Source organism: Eulemur rufifrons, chromosome 7, assembly GCF_041146395.1.
Source record: "Eulemur rufifrons isolate Redbay chromosome 7, OSU_ERuf_1, whole genome shotgun sequence".
Classification (NCBI taxonomy): Eukaryota; Metazoa; Chordata; class Mammalia; order Primates; family Lemuridae; genus Eulemur; species Eulemur rufifrons.
Window position 1 is genome coordinate 43,442,214 of NC_090989.1, and position 24,920 is coordinate 43,467,133.

General features: G+C 34.9%; 1 protein-coding gene across 1 annotated transcript in view; it reads left to right on the forward strand.

The window, feature by feature from the left end:
• The window catches only part of EPHA6 (EPH receptor A6), an 884,686-nt gene that overhangs the window by 615,567 nt on the left and 244,199 nt on the right, over positions 1-24,920 (forward strand). Inside the window, exons 8-10 of the mRNA XM_069471955.1 lie at positions 11,086-11,194; positions 17,946-18,016; positions 21,402-21,527. Of these exons, the coding sequence (XP_069328056.1) occupies positions 11,086-11,194; positions 17,946-18,016; positions 21,402-21,527 (306 nt within the window). The remainder of the gene's footprint in view (positions 1-11,085; positions 11,195-17,945; positions 18,017-21,401; positions 21,528-24,920) is intronic.

Here is a 24,920-nt window from a genome sequence, read left to right on the forward strand (position 1 = left end):
TCCTAAAACCTCACACATGTGGCTTATGGAGAAGCATGACCTAAATAATTGAGAAGATCAGAGAAAATTGGTGGAGCCACAGTTTTGTGGGACCATAGGATTGGATCTTTTTTTAAATAGAATAGGTTCCCTTTGAATTTCTGCAGAATTGATTCTGATGATTGGTTAGAGGTTGTTTGAGGTAAGTAGTTTTGTGTTTTTAAGAACAGGCTTCAAACAACTAGTACAACCTTTACGGAGAGTAGTCTGGAGATACAGCAAAGAACTAAAAGTAGAACTACCATTTGCTCCAGCAATCCCACTACTGGGTATCTACCCAAAGGAAAAAAAGACATTCTATAAAAAAGACACTTGTACTCAAATGTTTATTGCAGCACAATTCATAATCTCAAAGATATGGAATCAACCCAAGGGCCTATCAATACACAAGTGGATTAATAAAATGTGGTATATGTATACCATGGAGTACTACTCAGCCATAAAAAAAAAAAATGGCAAGCCTTTTGTAACAACCTGGATGGAACTGGAGACCATTATCCTAAGGGAAGTATCACAAGAATGGAAAAGCAAACACCACATGTACTAACTATTAAATTGAAACTAATCGATCAACACTAATGTGCACATATGTTGATAAAACTCAACGGAAATCAGGCAAGTGGGAGGGGGTGGAGGGGATGGGTAAATTCATACCTAATGGGTCCAATGCACACTATATGGGTGATGGGCACACTTATAACTTTGACTCAAACTGTACAAAAGTAATTCATGTAACCAAAACATTTGTACCCCCATAAGATTCTTGGAAAAAAAAAAAAAGAATATAGACCCTCCCACTGGTGGGAGAGTGGAGGGGGCAAATGAGGGCGGAGAGGGCTGGAGCGCCCAGTGAGCCTGCTAAATGGGGCTGGTTATAAAGTGTCTTAGTGCATAAGAGATTATGAATAAAAAGTAATAGATGTGACTTGGATATGAAAACAATAGGCACATCTCATGACGTAGAAAGGGAAGCCATTCTTTTATTCTTTGAAGTGTGCCTTGTTAGGACTAACAATGCATGCCATCCATGTCAAGGTAAAAAACAAAACAAAACAAAAACCAATGATCCGGAAGCTTTCCTTAGAACTGACTCATTTTAAAGGGATGATCAACTGAGTTTTGGTGCAAAGCAGTAGCAGGTCCCTGTTAGATGCCTATGCCCTAAATTACTTAAGGGGATATACTTGGGTCCATAAAGCTAAGAGAAATTGGTCCCCTGGCATCGATGGTTACATGCGCTTGCATAAACACTTCTACTGAAGCCAAATAAGGGATAACTGTAGCTTCAAATCTGTATTATTAACAACTGTGAAAATTAAGTGAAAGCTTTCCGCAGGAATTTATTTAGCTCCAGTATTTTGGTGGTATTGAATTTATAATTAGATAAGTTTAAATTGGACAGATTCTCCCACATTGTGATTTCGACACATTGTCATGCTAAACTTGCCAGAAATGTCTGCTCATTTGTTTTTATTCTTTTTCTTTGTTTGTTGTTACATTCATGCAATTTTTATTAAATCAATGCATGGGATCCATTAAATATAGGACAGACAGGACTGATTTCCCTCCTTGAAGCTGTCAGTCTATTTAAGAAAAAGAAATCAGAATCTCTCCTGGGATAACATTTGATATTCATTGTATAGCAAAAGGTTACTTTAGAAATGTGAAAACAATCCCACTCTATTTCACCTTACCCTTCCAATCCTATCCATCCAGTTATGGGCCAGACTCAGAAAGATGTGTTTAGCATCAAAATAAAAAGAAAATTGTAAAGTTAGAAAACGTCCAGCTCAAGCAGTATAATAAACAATGAAAACTAGTATCTAGTTTGTAAATATAAACACCTGTTTACCCACCCTCCTCCATATTAGAATATATATGCAATCAAATTATTTTCTCTTGGCTTATTGTATTAAATAAGACTCTCAAATTCAAATGACAAAAGCCCAACTGACTAAATGAAGAGTGAGACTTTATTACCTCATGCAAAGGAAAAGCCAAGGGAGTGGTGTGAGATTCAGGCCAAATGCAGGCTCTCCAACAATGTCACCAGTAATTTTTCGGTCTAAGTTCTGTTTTCTTGTCTGTTGGATTTATCTCTAGGCAGTCTTCTTCTATATTTGTAAGAGTTTATATCTCCAGTAAAAATTGCAACTTTGAGTAAATTTACATCTGTATCCACTCTATTCCCGAACCTGAGTATTAATAATAACGTGAGAAAAACACAAGCATGCTAACTGGTGTCAGTGTAAATTTTCATAATCTATTTCTTGCCTATCTCTCCAACTTCCTCTTCTGCATTTTGGTCTATGTCTCAGACGTCTTGAAGTGCATATAAACAATTCCTGAAGATGTGCTATTTTGCATCTCCATACTATTTGTAATATTTCTTCAAACTAGAATGTCCCAATATCTACTCACCAGCTTGGTGACTTGCCAGTTTCTTCTAATCATTTCATATTTAGCTTAAGAAACATTCTCCTTGATAAGCCTTCGTTTACTTCTTCCTGTCAAAGTTACCACTCTCCCATCTTCTCTTATGACCCTCAAAATACCTGCATTTTAGCAACAGTGTTTCTAAATTACAATTAAGATTTACACATCTATCTCCCTCACTAAAGAGAGACTTCAATGAGTACAAGAAACCATGCTTTAGCTTTCTTCATCTCCCCAAGCTCTATTTCACAGTTTCACACATTATTAATATTGGATATTTTGTTGTTATTGAATGAATAATGAGTCAGTGAAAGAGAATTTCCTCAAGAAAGTTTCTAGAGCTTCTTCTAAATAAACTAATGTGTGCTTTTTAATCAAGATTACATTCTTTAGTTATTTTTATGAAAAATAAGTTCTAAATAAATCTTTGAGTTTATAAGCCGTATGAAATTTGTCATTCCTAATGGCTATGCATTTAATTACAAAGCTCTTTACCTCAAACCACAATAACTGTTATTTTAAGAGGCCATAACCTCAGTGCATAGATATGCTTACCAAGATGCAAATTCCCACTATTAATATTATGGTACACAGTGAATAGTATTTGAAATTGAACATCACTGTATCCAGGTCAGTGATCCAGGGAATTTGTGAAATTTGTAAGGAAATCCTATCCTACATCAGACCTAAAATAATTAAAAACCTGTATGTATGAAGATACAAGTATTTGAATTGCAAAATAGGTTCTCAAAGACCTATCTCAACTGCCAGTAAGAGTAGGAAAAATAGACAATTATAAATTAAATCTTTGACATTTAGAATGTTGACAATAGTTCCAGGTGTTTAGATGCCTCAATTGCTTTTTTCATTCTTTGAAATTTGTCACATGAAGCTTATCTGTGGCAAGGCATATTAACCATTCATTAACGAGCACAAGAATCTCTTATAAAAAAAAAAAAGACAAAGTGTTTCATCATGTTGCACTACCTGCCTCTGCTTCTGCCTCTCCATCAAGTTGTACCAGACTCACATTTTCCAATTATCCCCATGTCATTTGGCATTTTTATCTGACAAGTAAATTGAGGTCATCAAGAAGAGTGAATCTGGAAATCTTTGGTGTCTCGATGTAGCCACAGTTTGATGTACTGAATTGCATTGTTTCTGGAGAAGTGGCAGAGCAGTAGAAGAATCACTTTCTGAAAAAAGTATACTCCCTGCTAAGGGTCTCTGCTTCAACAGAAATGATTCATAAGATCTCTTTACATTAAGCTCTCTTTTATTTCTAATCTCAGAAGTATTTTTCCTCTTGGTAGATGGCAACATACATTAAATGAGTGTAAAAGAAAGACATTAAGATGATACCATTTTGATACCTCTTCCTTTAAATATTTAGTTTATTCAAAGCCTAGGCAGGAATATTTAGGGGGTGAAATTTACTCATTATTTTCTATTAATTTATCTCTGAACATACTAAATTCCAAAATTCAATGTATTACATAAGGGAAAATTTCTGAAACTAAAACATGACATGTTGAAGCATTAATATTGCCACACAAATTAAATTTAAAAAGTATTTTTTAGCCAGGAACATTTTATCCTTATATCTAGAATGTGTTCTTTATCACTTCTTCATGAACACTGGACATTTATTAATACTTTTGCTGTGTCAGGCATTATTCTAATCCCTCGTAATATAGAAAATTGAAAGATATTATTCTGCCCTGCCCTCAGGAAGCTTATAGTGTAGTTGAGATGTGCCAAAAAACTTTCAGAAAATGAATCAATTTTGATAGTTAAACTTTTCAACCAGGGGTTTGTTCTTAAAAGTATTATTATTTTTATAACATTTAAATACTTCGGATCAAATATGTTTCTAATCATGCATCTACAAACTCATGGTCTTTTAAATAAAATATCTTAGACTTATCTCAGTATTTTTAAATTGACCTTGGTGATCACATGAATATGTTGAATTATAACATAGTATTTGGTGCTCCTTGAATTTTGTAGGGCTGATAGATCCTAAACTCCTGCCTCCTGACAAGTGCACATTTTGGAATCTTATGTCAGATTTTCAGTTTCCCCATCTCTTCTGTCAGTCCAACCAGCAGTGTGCATTTCTATTCAACTCTCTCTCTTTAGGTAGCCTGCCACCACCACCTGATTTCCAATCTATTGCTACTGTACTGTTGTGTGAACTTGGAAATCAATAAATATGTCCTAAGTAAAAGTGTGAGGCCTCAAAGCTCTTTTATGGAGTAAACTATGCATTCTTAAACTCAGCCTGTGAGCATCAGTAAGCTGTCTCTTCAGAGCATCTTTTCTTTTTCTTTTTTCTTTTTTTCTTTTTTTTTTTTTTGCCTTGCTTGCTGCTGCTCAAGTGCATTCCACATAATTAAGGCTGCCATCTAGCTGATTTCAAATAAATGTGATAAGATGTGTACCTGAACTAAGAAAATAGCAGTGGGAATTGGAGAGAATGAGGGAGAATCTTAGAAATACTTAAAAGGTAGAAATGACAGGATTGATCACCTGGAAGGCAAAGGAAAGAATTGTGTAAGGGCTGAGTCCCAGGTTTCATGCCTGGACAGCTCTCAGAATGGTGTAACCACTGGAAAGGGATGATTTTACCCTTTAGGCAATGGGTAAGATTCTGAATATTTTAAAATAGTATTTTGAAGAATAAATATCTGACCCCATAATGCGGGAGGCTTGGGAAGAGACACTGTGGAAATGCAACCTAATAAAGTCTAGTCCTGTGGGGCTGAAGTCTGACAGTAGGCTGTGCAAGTGGGAATTAAGACATGCTAAAAAGTTTGACTCTGGATTTGGAGTTGTAAGGAAAGGCAAAATCAAGTATGACCCCATGCTCTCAAGTTCATGTGGCTAAAATAATAACTACCATCTCCAAAGTCACAAGATTATGTTCATTTAGGAGAAACATTTTCTCCGTTTTCATTTGTGTTTCATACTCATGCCTACAAGAGCATGCAGTGTTGAGAGTATACAAATTAATCTCCATTATGTATTGCTAGGTCTTCATAAAGTTTTCTATGTATGACTGAAGAGGAGAATTTTCCTGTATTTGTTGTCAGTATACCTTAAAATTAATTTACTGAGTGTTGTAAGTCCATTACTTTGTTGAGATTTGTGCTGCACTTAAAAAAAATCATTTTAGTGAAATGATGACGACAATTTATTTCACTGGGCAGCATTTTTGAGAAATGCTTTATTCAAAAATCATGTAACCGCTGTCTTCAATAACATTAAAAAGATATTCATAACACAAAAGAGTTAACTTTAAAAAGCTATTCCACAGAAAATGACACAGAATACAAATAACAGATTTACTTTGAAATGTAAATATAAACTAGAATAATCTTGATTACAGGGAGACAAAATTATATGCCTCCATAGAAGAAAATTCTTTGGTTAAAAATAGCAAAATTGCTTTTCTCTCACACTTTCTTAAAGACATGAAATCTATTTCTTAAGTATTTGGATTCCAAGAAGTTCATTTTTTTCTCTTTAGATAGAAACGACTAAAGCAAACATCACTTAATAATGTTATCCCAACTTAGGCCAAGCACTGGCGAGGTGCTTAGTCCTTGCTCAGTAACAATTTCAAAATTCTTTTTAGGTAATTGCTTCTTCTTAAGGAAGTGTACTTCTTTTCAAAGCATAGAATGAAATATTTCATTTTACTATACTTATCTTTTTCTAAGAATACAACTTCATTCCATTAAGCAAAGGAACAGCTAGTCACAAATAAATTTCATTTCTTACCATTGATTTCATATGGTTCTTTTTAAGAAAGAGTTTGCTCTTAATGGATGCTACTTACATAAATAAACTATGGGTATATTTTCTACTACAAAGTAATGAGTAATAAGCTTCTCCTAAAGATTAAAAAATGAATAGGATAGTACTACAGCTAAGTTTTCATAATAGAAAAATTTGTATTAATAGTTATACTGAATTGTTATGGCTCATGTTTGGTAGATAATTTCATGGTTTGCTTATTTGTTTGTGTAAGTGTCCATTTAAATGAATTCAATTAGTGAGGCCTCTAACCAGGAAACATCTCTTTCTCTTCGTCCTCCTTCTTCTTCCAATACATTATATTTTCCAAACTTCCTGAGCGCTGACTCACTGCCAGGGCCTGCTTATTCTCCTCCAACACCTTACAGTCTCCCTCATGTTACAATAATTATTCTTATAATTTTTTGTTCAGTGTCTGTCTACCCTACGGAACTATAAATCCATCAGCATAGTAACCGTGTCTGTTTTGTTCATCATTGTATCCCGTGTCTACCTCAAGTGCCTGGCACATAATAGTTGTTCAATAAATACTTGTTGAATGAACTAACAAATTCTTAATCTTAGATTTATATTTCTGAGCTTAACTTCTCAACCTGGTAAAGTTCTAGAAGTCTGAATTTTCTAGTAGCGCCTACCTTCCAGGAAAGTGTTGTCTTCAGAATAATTGGATTCTTCTGATTAAATAAGTATCATGATTAAATTAGTGTTAGTATTCTCTTCACATATATTGTATAGCGACACTCAGGGTAAATCTTCCTCACATATCAAAGGGAGGGTGGTAATGGGTATTATTCCTCACCTTTCTTTATGAGAATCATCCAATGCAGATGATTGTTCAGTCCATTCATTCAAAGGAATATTTATTTAGCTATTACCCACTATATCAAGCCCCGTGAGTTGGATACTGTATAATTTCCTTGAACTGTTGTCAAAAATTGCCACAAACTAGGTGGCTTAAGACAACAGATCACAGTTCTGGAGACCAAAAGCATGCTCCCTCCAAAGGCTCTAGGGAAGACTCCTTCCTTGCCTCTTCCAGCGTCTGGTGTCTCCTTGTGGCTGTATAACTCTAGTCTCTGCATCTCTCTTCACATGACTTTCTCCTCTTTGTCTTCTCCTCTTCTGTCTCTTATAAGGACATTGGTCATTGGATTTGGGACCACCTTGTCAATCCAGGATGATTAAGATCCTTAATTGCTCCTGCAACTTTTTTTTTGTTTGTTTTTTTGTTTTGAGGTTCTGGAGAGGAAATATCACCATTTAACCTACTACAGATGCCATGATGAATAAAGTTCCTGCCCTCATGGAACTTGCAGTCCAATAGAAAAGACAGATTACAAAAAAGTAATTTCAGTAAAATATGATAGTTTTATTGGTAGAAGTAGTTTAAAGGTATATGGGAACATCTGTCTGGGAACCCAACCAAATAAAAGCTTCCCAAATGATGTGATGTTCACAAAGGAGGAGTAATTAGGAATTGGCCAGAGATTAAGAGTTTGGCTCATTCAGAGAAATGGAGGACATTGAGTATAGTTAGAGAAGGATGAGATGAATCTGAAGGCCTATAGTACAGACCCTTGTTAACAAAGTTAAGGGCTTCAGAGTTTGTTCTGAGAGGAAGTCACAGCTCAGTGATGAACCAACACTGATATGATAAAAGGCAGAAATTATTGCTATCAGGACCAAGAGCTGCAGTACAGGTCCTGAGTGTTCTTACTTTCATATGGCACACCTTGTTCTTTCCAATATTAGATTGTAGCCTTAATGGTTAACACAGTGTCATGGTAAAATTACTCTAAAATATTGTGACAAGAATATTTAATTCAAGATTCTCCTTTTACAGTTATGAAATCAAAGTCAAGCAGAGTTATGATCATTCTAGGATAACTGAAAGAGCTGAGTTTAGTTGATTCTCCTGTTGGTAAGAAATGGTGGTTTAAAATACTCGTGATAGCATGAGCTTGGAGATAGGTAAATCAGATTTGGATTGCCACTTCCTTTGTACAAGATGCATAACCTTAGGAAAGTAATATCATCACTTAAACTAGGAATAATAATAGTACCTACCTGTCAAGACCATTGTGAAGATAAATTTGATAATGAATTTGAAGCTCTAAGCATAGTTTACTATAAAATAAATGATGACTGTTGATGAAGATGATATTGATGATGATTTGTAATCATTTCAGCCTCATCATTATCTATAGCATTTTATTTCCAGTATAATAGTGTGTTTCACTAAAACCTCTTATTTTCAAATGATATATATTTTATTCTCCACAGAAGAGTGTTTAGGATTCCTAGAATAAAGGTTTAAGAAACAATTACACAGGAATATGCATTTTTCAAAGTATCACAAGTTAATATTCAGTTATCCGATTAACATTTTAGTTAAAGTTCACAAATATGTAATCAAATATGTAAATGTGCAAAAGGGGACATATTAGTAAAACTTAGTTTACTCAGTAATTATTTATTTTTTTCTTTTTATTTTATTTTATTTTATTTTATTTTTTTTTGAGACAGAGTCTCACTTTGTTGCCCAGGCTGGAGTGAGTGTCGTGGCGTCAGCCTAGCTCACAGCAACCTCAAACTCCTGAGCTCAAGGGATCCTCCTGTCTCAGCCTCCCGAGTAGCTGGGACTACAGGCATGCACCACCATGCCTGGCTAATTTTTTCTGTATATATTTTTAGCTGTCCATATAATTTCTTTCTATTTTTAGTAGAGATGGGGTCTCACTCTTGCTCAGGCTGGTCTCGAACTCCTGAGTTCAAACGATCCGCCCACCTCGGCCTCCCAGAGTGCTAGGATTACAGGCGTGAGCCATCGCGCCTGGCCTACTCAGTAATTATTTAAGTCAAGCAACACTTTTTCAAACAACACTTTTCTATAACAAAGTAATCTGATTTTCAAAAGACACCCAATTACATAATCTTCTCCTGCATCTGCACTTTGAATACATAGTTTCAAATACATTACTCGGTGCCTAACTACTGTGAAAATATATGCTCCAGATTCAAAACTCTTGAACTACATTATATATTTCACAAATGGAAGAGTCTCACTAAGTAAATAATGTTTTTTTTTAAATGCCATCTTTTTTATCTTCAAAAAGTTACTGTTGTTTCCTAGAACTTCTATTTCTTGAAATTTGTTATTTAATAATTTTCAATGAGAAAATGTAACATTTTAGAGCACAACATTAATTCCCATGATGTCAGTGCTATTTTGAAGATTAGGAAATTCAGTGAAGACCTAATAAAAAAGCTTTAATACATTATTTATTGGATAAGATGCAACTGTTTAACTTGTCTCTACACAGATTATGAGCTAAAACTTAACATTGTAGTAGATTGTCTGAAAATCTTATGATTAAATCACAGTGGCTAAAACCTAATTCTAAGGTTTTATAAATTTCTTTTACTGAAAACTGAACATTAAGTGACTGTTGTTTTTATTTATATTTACATTTCTTTAAAAGTCTCTTAAATGCTATAACTGGTTTCTTACTGACATGACAATAGCATTTAAGGTTCAGACATTCTCTAGTAGATTTGTCATTTTTATGAGAATGTGTTACTCTTGGTATAAATTTGCTCACAATATACTACATACTTAATTTCCAGAAAAAGATCTACTTCTATGGAAGCCTTAAAGTACGCGAGTTTAATAGGTTATTGTGGTAGAGAATTATGCAGTTTGCTTTTCAATTATATACTTTGATTCAATTTGCTTTCTATAACTGATGAGATTAGTCATGAGAGTAGTCAACATTAAAACAAGTTTTATTCAAGTTAAGGAATATTAAGGGCCTGATTGATTTAATATTTTACAATAATGATAATTAACTGAATGATTACTGTGAGTTATAGTATAGGAAGGAAAATGAAAAAAGTCTAGAAGCCTGAATTCTGGTCATAGTTCTATGTGAGTTTAGGCAAGTTCTTTAATTTCTCTGTGCTTCAGTTTTATTACCTCTATTATTAAGCAATTGCCCATCCCACCCAATAAAAATTATATCTGATTAAAGCTTTAGTAATACAGAAAATTGTAAGTGCTAATGAATTAATTGAACTAATATATTTTAAAAGATTGCTGGGAGATCAGTAAAACATGCAGCCCATCTGGATTTCAGGTACAGTTTTGTCCATGAAGAAGTAATGTGTTGTTACCATGTATTATCTGATCTTTTCTTCAAAAAAGAAAGCTTTAAAATATAATTTTTCCAATTACTACTAAGCAAATACTATGTATATCCTGTGCTGTAGTAGAGGTAGGAATGTATAACATGAATGTTTGAATTAAGCTCTGTGAAATATAAGGAAGGAAGTTTATTCTTAAAAGAAATTATACAGTAGTCTCTCCACTTTGTGTAAACAGATATCAAAACAGTCGATAAAGCCTGGTCAATTGGCAAAAGTGTTTAAGAAGAAATAAAATTAGCCATCATATGAAACAAAATCCTTTAGGTTGTTTGCTGTTTTCGCTTTGCAACACATACTCAATCTTAAAATGCAGGGTGCTAAGAATCCATCTACCTTATTGATATTGTTATAAGGAATAGGAAAGGTTTATGTTGTGGGTTATGACCTCAATATTCCTCATTTGTTAAGCTTATTTAATTTGGGTTTGAATCTTATATGTCAAATACTGAAATAAAGGCCAAAAACATTGGCTTGTTTGGTATCTATTACTATATTTTCAAGTATCTATTATATTAAGTTGTAAAATAATTTTGATAGTGCAATGTCACCCAGGGAAATTTTAATATTGTATCTGTGTTTCAGCTTCTGACATGGCCGCAGAACAAGGGCAGATTCTTGTGATAGCCACCGCAGCCGTCGGGGGATTCACTCTCCTTGTCATCCTCACTCTGTTCTTCTTAATCACTGGGAGGTAACTCAACCATAGCAGATCATTTCCAAGATTTGTGAATAGCCACTCCTATACACTGTGTATTCAAATGCGTTTAAATGTAACAAAGCACACCTGAGATAGAGAGGGATCCTGGCAGATTCTGCTCCGACAGCAAAATTTATATGGCAACATAACCACCATCACTAGTTCTCTGTATCAACAGGTCTCTGAATATGGAATCATCTCAAACTTTGATAAAAGCAGTCTGAAAGCCGTGAATGATAAATTTGTACTCAGTGAGTTACCTCAGACTTTTTCCTTTACTGTAGTCAAATTATACCATGAAAGAAATTTTTCATGGAAAAAATAATTCTATATAGTAACACAATAATTTATATAAAAAATCTTTATAAACCTAGAGTTATGGAAATGTGATATTTTATCAATTTAATATTGAAACTATCTATATTAGAATTATATTGTTTTTATAAATTCAGTACTTCTCCACTTCAGAGTAATATGGATGAATATTTAAAGTAATGATAAATTTACCACACCAAAAGACCTAGATTTGAATCCTGACTAGCTGGTCTAACCATGTTGCCATCTTAGCTTTCTATTTTTATACACAGATTTGGTATGACCATATATTAAAACCATTTATTGATTTTTAATATATGGATGATTACTATAAGCTGGGTACTGACAATACAGAGATGCAAATGAAGATAAAATATATGAAATTATTTAAAAGAATTAGTTTTATTTCTTAATCCTTGATCTTTGGCCAAGACTTTTGTCAGTTATCACAAATATCTTCAGATCATTCCTACAAAGAGAAAAAATATTCCTTCTAGATATGAATAGGGGCACAAAAGAATACCTCAGAGTTTTCTTGATAATATAAAACAAATGTTTAATGCAAAATATTGGTGCTGTGATTTACACCTGCAGTAAGAATTCCATCCAAAAAATACAGATTTATGTTGACTACAGCTAAAATCAACCTACCAGGAACAGAAAACCCTGATAATCTGATAAAAAGCAGAAATAATAAATAGCTAACTTCAGGGGCAGTAGCTGGATAAACTAAAAGCACCCTTTGTTTTATGTGTTTTAAAACTCTGCTTAGAGACCAATATTTTATTAAAATTCATTTTAAAATCATAGGGTATTTGTATACATGAAAAATTATACAATTTTGACAGCAGACTAAAAGTTATGGATTAATAAGTTGACAAGTTGGTAGCACGTATCAAGTGTGGGTGCCTGATAAAGTACAACTGGCTGTCTGTTAAGAGTGTATCAAATTTAGTTATAACAAACTTACTTCTTTTTTTTTTTGTTAAAAAATATTTAAACTTTATTTATTTTTTCTTTTCTAAATGAATTTTTAAAAATTTATAACATTACCCAACTCTTAAGGCTGTTGTAAAGATTAGCTGCCTTATTATGTGTGCAATGTTGAAAATAGTGCTTGACACATATTAACTGTTAGCAGTCATTAGCTCTGTTATCATTATGGAAATTCCACCGTTCCCTTTGTTCTCTAGTTGTCAGACCATAATAGCTACCATTTAATGGATGCCTACTGTATGCCATGCATTTTACCCCAAATTAATATTTCACTTAAAACTCCCATTAACTCGGAAGTAGCTACTATTGATCTTAATTTATAGATGGGAAACTTAATGTTTACAAATTCAATAATTCACCCAATTTTATCTCTAGTAAACCCACAGCTAAAATTCAGACTACACTTTTCCTACTAAACCATACAACCCCATGGGCAGAGATCACTATGGAAAACTGGGATTGAACTGCTTATTTCTCTAGCTCTTTTTCCTGAAGGATTGGTTCTTTCAGTACAGTTTTTTCTCTCCTTTGGAACAGAAGATGACACTGAGCTAGAGACCTACTATAACTTGTGGGGAATGGGAAGCATATACAGAGTCAATTCAAGACACGTTTCTAATATTTTCTCCCTTTCTCCAGCTGGTCTATAGAGAAGACAAGTTTGCAGCCCTTGGCAAACGGAGAAAAAGTATTTGAGTATTATATTTTCCAAAGCCAATGGTTTTCAGAAGAATCTCTATTTATAGGTGTAGCATGCCACATTTACAAAACATTATTAATAAACTCAATTCATTCCAAAGTATTAAGAAATCAGGAGAGAACTGGACAAGTGTGATTCATAAGGAACAGAGATGAATGAACTACGATGAAGAGGCATCTTTGCTTGCAGGGCCTAAACTCACCTCCTTGACCAATGTGCCCTTCCTCAGTTCCCCCCATATCTTTCTCAAAGCAATCCAAGTGTGATAAAAGTCGGTTTTTAACAATAATCAGCTGTCTTATTGAAGGGGCAGCTGTGTTTGTTTCCATTGCTTTAGCATTTAAATATTTATATGTATGTATATAAACACACACATACATGATTCCTTTTTTTTTTTTTAATTTCATCTTATTATGGGGGATACAGAATTTCAGGTTACATACGTTGCCCATGTACCGCCTGTCCCCCCAAGTCAAAGCTCCAGGCGTGTCCGTTCCCCAGATAGTGCGCGTTGCACCCATCATGTAGGTATATATCCCTCCCCTCCCCACCCCCCCTTCCCGAGACAGCACCTTCAAGCGTGACCATTCCCCAAAGGGTGCGCAATGCACTCATTGTGTAGGCATACCCCCATCCCCTCCCCCCACCCCCCACCTCAGTCTGATATCCGATTGGTATCGTTCCCAGACGTGTATTTAGGTGATGTTCAGGGAAACCAATTTTCTGGTGAGTACATGTGATGCTTGTTTTTCCATTCTTGGGATACATCACTTAATATAATGGGTTCCAACTCTCTCCAGGAGAACCATAGAGATGTCGTATCTTCATTATTTCTTATAGCTGAGTAATATTCCATGGTAAACATATACCACAGCTTACTAATCCAATCATATATTGATGGGCATTTGGGTTGTTTCCACATCTTTGCAATTGTGAATTGTGCTGCTATAAACATTTGGGTACAGGTGTCTTTGTCATAGAATGACTTATATTCCTTTGGGTAGATGCCCAATAATGGGATTGCTGGATCGAATGGTAGGTCTACTTGAATCTGTTTAAGGTATCTCCATAATGCTTTCCACAGGGGTTGCACTAGTTTACAGTCCCACCAGCAGTGTATGAGTGTTCCTGTCTCTCCACATCCACGCCCACATGTGTTGTTTAGGGATTTTTTGATAAAGGCCATTCTCACTGGAGTTAAGTAATATCTCATTGTGGTTTTGATTTGCATTTCCCTGATGATTAGGGATGTTGAGCATTTTTTCATATGTTTGTTAGCCATTCTTATATCCTCTTTTGAGAAATTTTATTCCTGTCATTTGCCCACTTTTTGATAGGGTTGTTTGATTTTTTCTTGCTGATTTTCCTGAGTTTTAAATAGATTCTTGTTATCAGTCCTTTATCTGATGTGTAGTATGCAAAAATTTTTTCCCATTCTGTAGGTGGTCTGTTTATTCTCGTGACTGTTTCTTTGGCTGTGCAGAAACTTTTTAATGTAATCAGGTCCCATTCATTTATTTTTGTTGCTGCTGTGATTGCCTTAGGGGTCTTCCTCATAAATTCTTTGCCTAGGCCAATGTCTGTAAGAGTCTTTCCTACATTTTCTTCTAGAATTCTGATTGTATCACGCCTAAGGTTTAAGTCTGTTATCCACCGTGATTTGATTTTTGTGAGAGGTGAAAGCTGTGGGTCCTGTTTCAGTCTTCTACATGTGGCTAACCAATTTTTCCAGCACCATTTATTGAATAGGGATTCTTGTCCCCAGAGTATTTTCTTGCCTGCTTTGTCAAAAATTAGGTGTCTATATAAGGATGGTTTTATATTTGGATTTTCTGTTGTGTTCCACTGGTCTGTGTCCCTGCACTTGTGCCAGTACCAGGCTGTTTTAAGAACCACAGCCTTGTAGTATAGTTTGAAGTCTGGCAAACAAACTTACTTCTACAGAGCTTATCAAGAAACAAAGAAATATGAATATTCTAACATTGTTGAGTTAACATGGTGACTTCTTTATGAAATTAAATGTAAAGGGGTCACTTTACCCCTAAATTAATTTACCCCTTAAAATTTTCGTCTATAACAGGCATAGTAATGCTCTTCAAATTAATAAATGGCTAAGGGTCTCTTATTTCGGGAGGGTGATTAGCTGATAGAGTAATGCTAGCTACCATGCTAAGAAAACAAAGAAAAGACCTGAAAGAATGCAAGAAATAATGATAATTCTATACTAATAAAAGTACTAGCTTGGAAACACCATGTTGCCACCGCCAGATACTGCTGCCCGGCATTCTTCTATGACTTTCTCCCTTTACCCCTAGAGCTAGCCTCTGACTGCTCTTTTCATCATCACAGCTTTGATACAACCCATTTTTTATAGTTAGATAGAAACATTTTTTATAGTTGGATAGAAAAAAAATTGAAGTCTCCAAACCAATTAACCATTAGGCTGAAGACAAAATGTTCAAGACTGTAGTCTACAAATACCAAACATGGCCTACAGAAACCTTAATCACTAGCAAGGGTGAACTGGTTCTATTAATAAAAACAGACAAACAAAAACCCTACATCCTGGTGGTTCTAAGTTTGCTTGCTGAAAAAAGGGCAAAATTCTAATCCTATCTATGACTCCTTTGCAAGAAGAAGGATTAGATGGGGGAAGAAGGAAGGAAGGGAGGGATAGGAGAAGGGACAGGAGAGAGGAAAAGAAGAGGGAGAACAAAGAGAGGAGAGAAAAAAGAGAGACAAAAAACGAGAGAGAAAGAGAAAAAAAACTTTTAGTGAGGGTTAATGGTGTATGTCTGAAAAAGAAAGAAAAAAAAATAAAAGCATTTGGTTGCATGTAAAGTCACAATGACAATTTGGTTAGCTTAAAAAAAATGAAAATTGCCAATACTCTGTGCATTGTTACATTTTTAGCAAATCATATTAGGAAAATAAGTAAAAGAATAAACCCCACTGTATATTAATTGATCTCTGTAACATAAATGCTGCCTGTGCATTGTGAATTTGGAGGCTCTTATATTTTGATAATACTCTAGTTATCATGGAGTTACACACAATTTAAAGACAATGGGCTTTGGAACCCAGAAAGATTATTCAATTGATAAATACAATGGGGTCCTATAAGGAGATCTTAACTCCAAAGACACAAATTATATCATGTTAACTAGACTGTTAAAATTTAGATATGGCAGATGGGGGGAGGGGATGGGTGTATGTCTACATGATGAGTGCGTTGCGCACCGTCTGGGGAATGGGCACGCTTGGAGCTCTGACTCGGGGGGATAGGCGGTACATGCGCAACGTATATAACCTGAACTTTTGTTAAGCTGAAATAAAAAAATAAAAAAATAAAAAAAATTTAGATATAATGGTTAATTTTGATTCAGAAAGTTTTTTGTTTTTCATTTTGAGAGTTCCTTTAAAGACGTTTGGAATACTCTTTTAAATGTGATTTTATTTAACAGCAGTCTCATGTGTATCCCCAATTTTCAAAGAAAACAAACAAAAAAAATCTCTGCTCATCATGGAAGTTGATTTTGATTTTAAATGACATTTTATTTAATAGTGCCTCAATATATTACAAAATTGAACAAAGTTTCATTGATATGTATCTTGTAGAACATAGGCAAAGGCCTTATTTTCTCATAGAGTATTTCAGTAAACAGTGATTCTAATAACATATATGTGTAGAAAAGCATTTCATTAAGATATCAGAAAATGTTGTCTTAACATGTAAATATGAAAAACTGAAAAGGAAACATTTCAATCTTTGCAGTCTAAGTGTGGCCTAATAAACTTGAGAGATGACCCCAAAGATCTTTAATTGGGATAATAGAAAGAGCAGAGCAGAAAATACCACTTAACAAGGGATTTAATGATAAACAAAAAAAACTGTACTAAATTATTTTCAGCCTTCAATTTCCATTTTAGCAATTTATATGACATCAGAAACTGCTTTAACATTCTATGTACTGGAGAGAACAATTTCAATTACATGAGATAAAAAAAAAAATTTGAATTACCTCTTAAACACTTTGGTAGGGAAACTGTAAGACATTTCTGAATAAATACTCAACTTGCCATGGAATGTGACACCAAATTCATGTTGAAAGATTAGATTGTGTACCACAAATGTATTTTGTTTAACTATAGGAAATTAGAAATTTGATGAACCATCAAATCATATAATGAGGAATTTATTTGTGTTGAAGAACTCAAGGGATCAAGGTTGTCCAGAGAAGGAACAGAATAGGCCTCTATAAAATTTAAATATTAAAAAAGAAAAGTGCTAAACCATCATGCTGTTTAGCACTGAAAATGGAAAACATCTAAATTTCTCAGATTCTGACTCAAACGTTTTTTTTTTATTTTGACTTTTAATGCTTTTTACCAACTCTAGCTCTTAGAAGTCATATAAGAAAGGAAGTGATGGGTATAGCTGATTGTAAAATATTTTCTAAAATTTCTATCTTTTGGGTCAATCTACTTGACAGTATTTTATGCTTATCTGGGGCTAATTTTGAGGTGCAGCCTTCTATGGAGTATTTTCACATGCTAAAGAGATATTCTTTTTTTTTTCCTTTAAGAAAGAGAATTTTATTATTCTGAGTAAGATATTCTTAAAAGTAATGTTTATGACAAGAACTTTGTTCGTAGATGATATTTATTTTAATTGATTTAGGTTCTTATCCAACATAATTCTCAAAACAAGTTTCTGTTTACCTTTTCCAAAAGATGTCAATGGTACATAAAGGCCAAAATGAAGTCCGAAGAGAAGAGAAGAAACCAGTTACAGAATGGGCATCGTAAGTAGTGCAGTGACTCCCTTTTATTATTTTATATTGTTCCAGCACTTCAAGAGTTCATTTTAAGCTTTATCTATTGAGTTGAGAAAGAAAGAAAAAATCTCTTTCAACCTTTCAAGCATTGAGGCCTTTCATCTGGTTTCTAGGTTTATTGGTGGAAATTGCACCTGCTTCTCTGTAAATGATATTTCCTTTTTCCTAATACTCAACACACCAGACTAAATTTGCTAAAAATATGAATGATTATGTCTAGTTATTTACCACTAACAATGGTTCCAGAACATGAGTTTGTTTTATTTAGTGGAGCATTAGATATAGACATATTCAGGAATCTTTATTCCTTTTTGTAGGGACTGTCATTCAAACATAAATCAATTTAAAATTCATTAACACTAAAAAAGAATATCAGCTCTTTAACTCTTAGAATATGTATGAAATCCTTGGACTGACTACAAGGTTATATTCATTGGAGGGATCTCTTCCTAAGCAACCTATTCTTGCCACTACAGTTTGTTTGATAATTGGCATCCTGTCCTCCCCAACACCCACCTCCACCTTCACCTCCAAACTGCAAACTGCAAACTGCTCTGTCAAGACAGTTTTTCTGTCTTGAAACACTGCATTAACAAGAAAGGGATGTTCTCTAATTAGAGATCTAATAGAGATAATATGTAAAAGGTATAAGGGACTTTTCAATCTATATTCACTCTCTAAGAAAGGGAAAGGATTTAAGTGTGGAAATTATAAATGAGTAGGATGATTTAGGGCTATTTCTAAGGCTCATATGGTTTCTCAAAAAGTGGCCTAAGGATCTTCTGCATTAGAACGTTCCACCCTTACTCCCCAAGGTTCTGACTGAGAATGTCCAGAGTAGGACCAAGATTTAAGCAATTTTAGTAAGCTCTCATATCTTGTACAATAATTTTGAGACTGGCACAGCTGAGAGAGCCGATAGTTGGCAACACTGTAAACAGATTGCAGGAAGCTAGATCCAGACACCTGGGCCAATGACTTATGCTGGGCAACCTTAAGATTCACAGCAGGGCATTTAGTACTGAGATGCAGAGGGAAAGGGTGCTCCTGAGGTATTTATTATCTGTTTTCCAAATAGCAGTTTAGCATAAACTAAACCAGATGGGCACAGCAAGAAGCAATGAAAATAACCCAAGACAGCTAAAGAGGTAGAAGAAAAATAAACTGATGTTTAAGAAGACAGGAATACATTAAATAAGTAACCAGATATTCAAAATTGGAATTGTTTGGTTGATTTTCTCCCCGTGGTGCACATATTATGTTTACAAGAAAAAAGTGATATTAACTAATCCATTTTTTCTAAAGAAATACGTACCACCTAAAATAATTGAATGGCTTAATTATTAAAACCATTTATGAGTTAATACATTATGCTTGTTATCTGTGCCTAAAGTAATGTTATCAGCATGACCACAGATCTGATTAGATAACTACTAATCATCTAGTAATAGCTATTAGATTTGAGTTTCTAGGACTCAATCAAAAATCACAAATCCTGCTAAGTTATAAATATATCATATGGAATATAAAATTGAGGTACAGACTATATGTTCTACTTTCTCCCAACCTAAACTGTGTGAAGTCAAGGGAAGTATAGCATTTCAAAATCAGTGTCAGGTCTAGGTGTGCCTAGAAATAAGCTTTTCTGGGGCTATTTTGAGAAATTCTAATTTACTCATGGGTACATATGCAGCACTAAGAATATAGTAGATAAAATGTATAAATGAAGGCAATGGCATAGAAGAACTAATGAATCAAATTAGTGTTGATAATGGGCATTTCATCACTCCTCTAAACTTAATTATCTTTCATTTGTTTGCTTTTGAGATTTTCTTGCAAAAGCATGTTCCTAAGGAGATCCAAACAACAGTTAACTCTTAGTATTATTAACATATGGCTTTCAAAATCTAAAAAGCAATAAAATTAAATATCATTTACTCTGCCACAAATTTCACATTGGCCTTTTAATCTCTACTGATTCGTATTTAGTAAAGGCTTCTTGTATGTTTATTACCCATAAAAACATACCTAAAGTATTTAGAAAGATGTAGAAGAAATGATCTCTTGTCTTCCAAAGCCTGGAAATCTATGATGGAAAACAGAAATCAATCAGCCTGGCGAGGTGGCTTGCACCTGTAGTCCCAGCTACTGAGGAGGCTGAGGCAGGAGGATTCCTTGAACCCAGAAGTTTGAGGCCAGCCTGGGCAACATAGTGAGACCCTCGTCTCTCAATAAAAAAATCATAAAGAGATAAATGAACAAAACAGAGGGATACTCACAGGCAGAGGCAATCTGTGACATCTTCAGATACTCACAAATTCACAAATGAACACACAAGTACACATTCATGTTTTCTAGCCATTCCTACTCATCATTGTAACTGTATTCTATTAGCACTTCATCCCCACCAAGGAAAGAGCAGCAGCTGCAGAACCAGTGACCATATTTGGGCCTTTGATTTCCATCATTCTCACCAGGAAAAACAAGCCATTTGTTTTTTTCAGGACTATGTGCAGTTGGGCCATGGAAGCAACTACAAGAACACAGAAAACGGCCATTATCTCAAGTGGTTCTTCTTGTCACTGTCGAGGGTTTCTGGAAAAGGGAGAGACCACAGGAATGCGGCATGAATTCAGGGAACCTAGTGCCTTAGAATACAGAGGGTCCAGGAAGGATTCTATGGGGCTTGCTTGCTTTGCATGGAAGCTTATGTCTCATTTTCCTCATATCCTGAACCAGATCAGATGTGAAATGTATTGGTCTTTTAGTGGATGAGTGAGCTGGTTAAACTTTTTACAGAAATATTAAAAAAAAAAAATGTGTTTTCTGGAACCTGTCAGCTCACTCTCTCTATGAAACCATCAGGTCATGTTCCATTAAAAGCAAGTGAAATTATTTATTTTATTTTAATTTTTTAGAGACAGGGTCTTATTCCGTGGCCCAGGCTGGAGTGCAATGGCATGATCATAGCTCACTGCAACCTCGAACTCCTGGGCTTAAGTGATCCTCTTGCCTCAGCCTCCCAAGTAGTTAAAACTACAGGCATATACCACCATGAGTCTCACTGTGTTGCCCAGGCTGGTCTCAAACACCTGGCCTCAAGTGATCCTCCTTCCTCAGCCTCTCAGAGTACTGAAATTACAGGCATGAGGCACTGTGCCTGGCCAGAAACAAAATTTTGATCGCATGTAGTCAAAGTTTTAATGGGGACAGAGGGTGGGACAGGAAGAAAAGAAAGAATTTAAGGAATTAATAAGACTGATCAGTATGTCACTTTCCACTTTAAATATTCACAAGATATATGACTACTAACATACTCTTAAACTAAATCAATTATGCTTTTTTGTTGCAGTACGCTTCCCAGGAATTAAAACTTACATTGATCCAGATACATACGAAGACCCATCCCTAGCAGTCCATGAATTTGCCAAGGAGATTGATCCCTCAAGAATTCGCATTGAGAGAGTCATTGGGGCAGGTAAATGTAAAATCTACAATTTTGAACATACGATTCCTTAGTGGCTTTGTAACTGGTTTATCAGCACACTATTTTAAATCTAAGCAGTTTTAGTCATTGAAAAATTTTAAGAAATGAAAAGTAAAATTATCTTATATTTGTCATGTTATTTTTTATAAAGCGTATAAGTGCATGCATTGTTTACAATGGGAAAATTCGCAAAAGCTAAACATTCTATCGTCTTTTCTTCATAATGGAGATAAATTACTATGAAACTAGAGAGCTTCGGGAATTTATTTTGAAAATGAAGTTTCAGGAATTTGTCATAAGGTTATTATAGATTTACTCAAGCCCCAAAATCTGTAGACATATACTATAATTAGTATTCATAATGATGACCTTGAGGCTCTGCAAGACCCAGACAACTTCTGAGAATCACTAGAAATAAAATTTGGTTCAACATAGTTTTATGTCATTTTAATGCAAATTAATAATTCTCCCTGTGTAGAATTTTTTAGTGCTCAGAATACTATTATTCAACTATTCTGAATAAATAGAAATTTGTAAATCAGCCCACAAGAATTTATGCTGACCACTACTTAGGACAGAGCCTAAGCTGATGTTAAAAAGACACTCCAGAATACAGATTTATTCCTCTTTCAAATGCTTGACCCAAGGTGAATAGTCAATGGTGGCAGAGGAACTCTCAGTCAGGAGGTCTCACAAGGATCTGAGTTCTTTATACTCTTTGCTCTGCCTTCCCCTAGCATGTCATCCTCCTCTAGATGATCAAAGCTGGGTCACCAGCACGTCTGCCTTCCCTGCCTATGAGAAGGAAAAAGAAAGAGTTCAGTCTTTTTGGCTTTATCTTTAAGACAATAACCTGGAAATTCCCAGCACATCTGTTTACATGTCAATGGTCCAAATAAAATCACATGGACACGTGTAAATGCAAGAGAGTTTGGAAATATAATTGCTGACAGGGCAGCCATGTATGTAGCTAAAAAGATTTGAGGAGGGTGTTTTCCTAAAATAGAGAAGAGAGAGTAGATCCTGAAGGGGAATGTAGGTTTTAGACAGTGAATATCTGTGTAATCCTTTCCAGAGAGCAGAAGAGACCCAAGCATGGCCATTCCAGCCAGGTGTCATATTTTTACAAAGACCAAAAGAAAACAGCTGATGAAGTTTTGTCTCTTTTATAACTCTTTTTCCCCAGAACAGGCTACATAATTTTCAGGATCTAGTATAAATTGAAAATGCAGAGTCCCTTATTGAAAAAAAATTGTTAAGAATAGAGTGACAGTAGAGAACTAAACCACCTGCAGGACCCCTCTAAACTCTAAGCTCTAAGTGACCTCACAAGTCTCATGTCCTTGAAGCTAACTCTGTTTCCCAGGTACTAGAACTAGAACTACCTCAAGAATCCCAGAGACATTGGTAAAGAGTTCTTCCTGATTCCACTCCGTCCCCTATGCACAATGGATCCTCTCATCTCTTGCATGACCAAGTCTCCCTCTGAAAGCTCACGCACAGTCCTTGCACTGTCAGCCAAAGAGGCTGCCTTATCAGAAAGATTAAGGACCTGGAATGAAAGCAGATTCTCTATCCCCTACTGGCGACAAAGATCATATCAACAGGCATAATTGAAAAGAGTGACTGCATTATATTCATTTAGTTTTAGAATTTGTTTTCTTAAGTCAACAGAGGAATACAAAAGAAAGGAGGTCAAATAATTTCCATAGCACACCATATTTGGCTTTCTTCTGACCCCCCCGAGAAAAAATCTGTTTATACTCTATTGTCCCATACTCACATAAATACAGTAGAAGCATTTTCTGTTGTAGCACTTTGTGCATAAATTAAAATGCCATTGTCTGAAATCATAATGTTGAGAGAGAAAATCAAGTATCTGAAGTATGAACTATATAAATAAACTTTTTAAGTTTTGGGATGTTTGTAACCAAAATGTATTTTTTTCTCTAAAAAAAGTATAATGCATACCTCAAAAGCAAAAAATAAGTACAAAGAGACTATTTTAATATCATTTTCCACCTGCTATTTCTGAACTCTAATGAAAGTTATAATGGAATTTCTCTCATTTGACAAAGACAGAATATATGAACCATATAGTCAGTCCTATTCATTGGTGTCTCTTTTTTAATCTTTATTCACTTTTGACTATTTCAACTTTCAGACAATATGCTAAGAGTCATTTTACTATCCATCTCCACAAAAATCATGAAAATAAAAGTGCTTTGTGAGACAAAGCTGTTGTAACATAACTTTCCTCTCTGTGCCCCGGCCAGTACAGCTCTATTGATTAACTCCTTTAGGTCATCGTCTTAGTCTGTTTTATGCTACTGTAGTAGAATACCACACACTGGGTGATTTATAATAACCATAAAATTATTTGACTCAAGGTTCTGGAGGCTGGAAGTCCAAGATGGAGGGCATCTGGCGAGGGCCTTCTTGTTGCTGTCATAACATGGTAGAGGGCATCACATGAAGAAAGGGGGCCAAGCTCCCCCTTTTATAACAAACTCCCTGCATTAATCTTTCATGAGAGCAGATCTCTAATTACCTCTTAAAGGTCCCACCTCTCAGCACTGTTGTGTTAAAGATTTAACTCCCAACACATGAACTTTGGGAGTTCAAACCATAGCAGCCATGTTTCTAAAATTGTATTTGTATGTGGAACAAATTGGTGGTGAATATATAGATGTTTCCCACAGCAGCAGTATGGAAAAAGCATCACTGAATCGAATAGAAGAAAAATCATTAGTTAAGTAACTTTATGACATACTTGCGCAACTATTTACTTGCTCAACTTTTAACCATAAATACTTTCCTTAGGTTGTCATGTAGCCTTTATTTTTTGTTCCCCATGTATTGATTCTTCCTTCTCAAATTCCATTTCCTCATCATCTGTGTGCATTAGATAGTCCTCTTAAAAATGTCAATTACATGACTTAAATGCTGGAGAGAGGGAAAGTAGGGTAGGGAAAATGAGAGAGGTCAGATCTCAGGTCATAACAATAGCCAAGTGAGAGATATTCAGGCAGGACTCAGGCATTGGCAGTAGGAATAGCAAAAAAAAAAAAAAAATACATAAATTCACAATTCATTGCTGAGTAAAAATCTACAAGACCACCATACATGCAAAGAAACAGTTAAGAATGCTTTCCAGGTTTCTATTTGGGAGACCACAATATATAATCATTAAATATTTCTTAAGTGAGTTATTAAAAAAGAATGTAAAAACAGTCACATTAATATTTTCAGAAGGAAAAGAGCATGATATTATACCTGACCCAGGACATTTATTTGCACATTCACCGAACAGTGTTTATTAGATGGCTAATATTTACTTATGAAAGGTAATGTGCTACTTAGTTTTTCACATTAAGTCACTGT